Consider the following 3,224-nt stretch of genomic DNA (forward strand, 5'->3'; position numbering starts at 1 on the left):
GAAGAAGTACCGCGCTTACTGTTCCGGGGCTAACTGCGACGTATAAGTACAAGGTTTCCCCTTCCTTTGGCCTGGCTAACATCGGCAGTTGGGCTAGGTGAGCCCTGAGCTGCTGGAATGCATCCTTCTGCTCTTGTTCCCATGTCAGCTCGGGGTCTACCTTCCTCGGGACGCCTTTCTTTTTTATAGGTTCCGCTTCTCCTCCGGGGAGGGTCTTTGGTTTGAGAGCTTTGAAAAAGGGTGCCCCCTTGTCCGAAGCTTTCGATATGAATCTCGACTGTGCGGCTAACCTGCCTGTTAGCCTTTGCACGTCTCTCTTTGCCTTCGGCTCGGGTAGATCTAACGCTGCCTGGATCTTGTCCGGGTTTGCATCAATTCCCCTTTCGCCCACCATGAATCCGAGGAACTTTCCTGCTTTTACCCCGAAGACACACTTCTTCGGGTTCAGCTTCATTTTGTACTTCCTCAGGTTGGCGAAGGTTTCAGCCAAATCTTTGATGTGATCTTCCTCCTTCACACTTTTGACTGTGGAATCGTCCACATAAACCTCGACGTTTCTTCCTTTTTGATCGGCGAAGACGTGATCAACTAACCTTTGGTAGGTGGCCCCGACATTTTTCAATCCGAAGGGCATCATTCTGTAGTTGAACACTCCTGCGCTTGTGATGAAGGCGATTTTTGCTCTTCGTCGGGGTGCATGAATACTTGATGGTACCCTGAAAAGGCGTCCATGAAGCTAAGCAATGCATGGCCACTGGTAGAGTCCACTAGCTGATCTATCCTCGGGAGGGGATAGCAGTCTTTCGGGCAAGCTCGGTTCAGATCCGTGAAGTCAACGCACATGCGCCACGAGCCGTTTGCTTTCTTGACCATGACCACATTGGCTAGCCACTTGGGGTACATGCACGGTTCAATGAAACCTGCTTCTTGCAGTTTCTTCACCTCTTCGGCGATAGCTTTGTTCTTCTCCGAGGAGTAATTCCTTTTTTTCTGTTTGATTGGTCGAGCCTCGGCATTGACATCCAGCTTGTGATAGATCATCTCCGGATCTATCCCTGGCATGTCGGCTGCTGACCATGCAAAAATGTCTTTGTGATCCCTCAGCAACTGGATTAGATCGATTCGTAGTCCCGAGCTTAGGCCTCTGCCTATTCGGACACTTCTGTCTGAATCATCTTCCAGGGGGACGTCCTCCATTTCTTGATCTGGTTCGGGAGAGAGGGTTTCTGGTCGAGCATCAACCTCTGCGGGTTTTATCAGGCTGCTCGGCCCCGCCTTTCTCCTCTTTGCATCATTTTCCTCTTTCGGGGGGATACTTTTCTCATCCTCATCTTTGGGACTGTCTCCTAGCTTCGGCTTTCGGATGGCAGTGTGACAGGTTGATCTTGCCACCTCCTGGTCACCTTTTATCCGTTCGGCGAAACCTGCGTCCGAGACGTACATCATCATCTGGTGGTACGTGGATGAGATTGCCTGTATCTTGTGAATCATGGTTCGTCCCATGATGACATTATATACCGAATCGCAATCCATCACTAAGAACTCCTCTCGGACGTTTCTCGCCGCTAGGCCTTGGCCAATGGTAACGGGGAGGGTGATCTTTCCTCGTGGAATTGCTGCGGATCCGTTGAAGCCGATCAGCGGGTAACTGACCTTAGTCAGTGACTCCTCTCCTTCCCCAAGGATGAGCTGCTCGAAGCAGTTTCTGAAGATGATGTTGACGCGCTTCCTCCATCGACCAGTACTCTGTGAACGTTGTGGTTGTTGAGATCCATTTCAATTACCAATGGGTCGTCGTGTTTGTACTGGGTTCTGAGGCAATCATCAGCAGTGAAAGTCATGTTCGGGGGTGTATGCTGGTTCTCCCCTACAGTGCTGAAGTTGACTCGGTGGGAGAGAGCTCTCAAGTGTTGCTTGCTGGCGTGGCCGGATCTTTGTCCTCCGAATACCACGAGAATTGGTTTTTTCTTTTGCCCTTCGGTCTCATGGACTCTTCTATGGGCCTGCTCTTGTAGTTTTCCAGACGTTGCTTTTTCTTTTTCTTCCCTCTCCGTTCTTCGGTCGAGCAAGTATTGCTTTAGGTAGCCTCGGCGGATGAGGTCCTCGATGTTATCTTTCAGCGAGTTGCACTCCTCGGTGGTATGGCCGAAGTCATCGTGGAACTCACACCACTTGTTCTTGTTTCTACGAAGGGGTTTGATCTGAGCTTGTCTGGTAGATTCCACTTTTCATCATCCTTGTGGAGGCTGAAAATTTCTCTTCGGGGTATGGTAAGTGGAGTGTAGTTGGTGTACTTGGGTTGAAATTCACCCTTCTTCCCATCATTCTTTGGGCTCGCCTCTCTCGCACCCACCTTCTCTTTCCCCTTTCTCGAGTTGCCCTCGGGCTTACTCTGATTCATTTTGGTATCCCTCGTATCCGAGGGACCTTTCAACCTTGCTGTTGCCTTGTTAAACTCTTCCGTTCTGATGAACGCATCTGCCATTTGACGTACGTCAGCTATTTTGGAGGGGTTTTTCATTGACAGTTTATCCTGGAATTTCCCCTCCCGGAGTGCGTGCTTCAAGGCGAAGATTGCTACGTCTGGCTGCAGGTTGGGGATGTTAGTTGATTCTTTCATGAATCTGGCCATGAAGTCCCGAAGACTTTCATCTCGTTCCTGTTGTATGGAGGTTAGCTCTGCGGTAGTTCGTCCAGGGCGATTGTTGCTCACAAATTGCACGCAGAACCTCTTCTTCAGCTTCTTCCAGCTTTTGATCGATCCCTTCGGCAGCGACCTGAACCATTCTCCTGCAACTCCTGACAGCGTGGTTGGGAAGTATTTGCACCAACAAGCCTCGGAGTAGGGGCTTAAGAACATTTGCTGCTCGTAGGAGATGACGTGATCCCTCGGATCCGTGATCCCGCTGAATGTTAAGTGTGCTGGTAGCCTAACTTTAGGGATCTCCTCCATAACAATATCATGTGAGAACGGGGAAGATGCTGGGGTCATGATCCTCTTTTCTAGCCTCGCCCTGATACCTTCGCTCCTCGAGTTTCCTCTGTGGGATTGTTCGGGGGTGTGTAGGGGGCTACGAGTCCGATCACTCCTCCTTCTTCTTCTCGACTGGCCACTGGCTTCGGTTTGCCTACTGGATCTGCTGGTGCTGCCTAGCCTATCATGGACCGAAGGGCGCAACCTACTGTGTACCGAGCTTCGGATCCGAGTGCGGTCACTTACCCCG

General features: G+C 50.8%; 1 protein-coding gene across 1 annotated transcript; it reads right to left on the reverse strand.

The window, feature by feature from the left end:
* Positions 1 to 2,116: 2,116 nt before the first annotated feature.
* LOC130469908 (uncharacterized) lies at positions 2,117 to 2,992 on the reverse strand. Its single transcript, XM_056839431.1, has one exon. The coding sequence runs from the start codon at positions 2,990 to 2,992 to the stop codon at positions 2,117 to 2,119; it is 876 nt and encodes a 291-aa protein (XP_056695409.1).
* Between the last annotated feature and the right edge of the window lie 232 nt (positions 2,993 to 3,224).

This window comes from Spinacia oleracea, chromosome 3 (genome assembly GCF_020520425.1).
Source record: "Spinacia oleracea cultivar Varoflay chromosome 3, BTI_SOV_V1, whole genome shotgun sequence".
In the NCBI taxonomy this organism is placed as follows: domain Eukaryota; kingdom Viridiplantae; phylum Streptophyta; class Magnoliopsida; order Caryophyllales; family Amaranthaceae; genus Spinacia; species Spinacia oleracea.

Coding starts and splice junctions, on each gene's coding strand:
- LOC130469908 (XM_056839431.1), bottom strand. CDS start 2,992: ATGACCCCAGCATCTTCCCCGTTCTCACATGATATTGTTATGGAGGAG.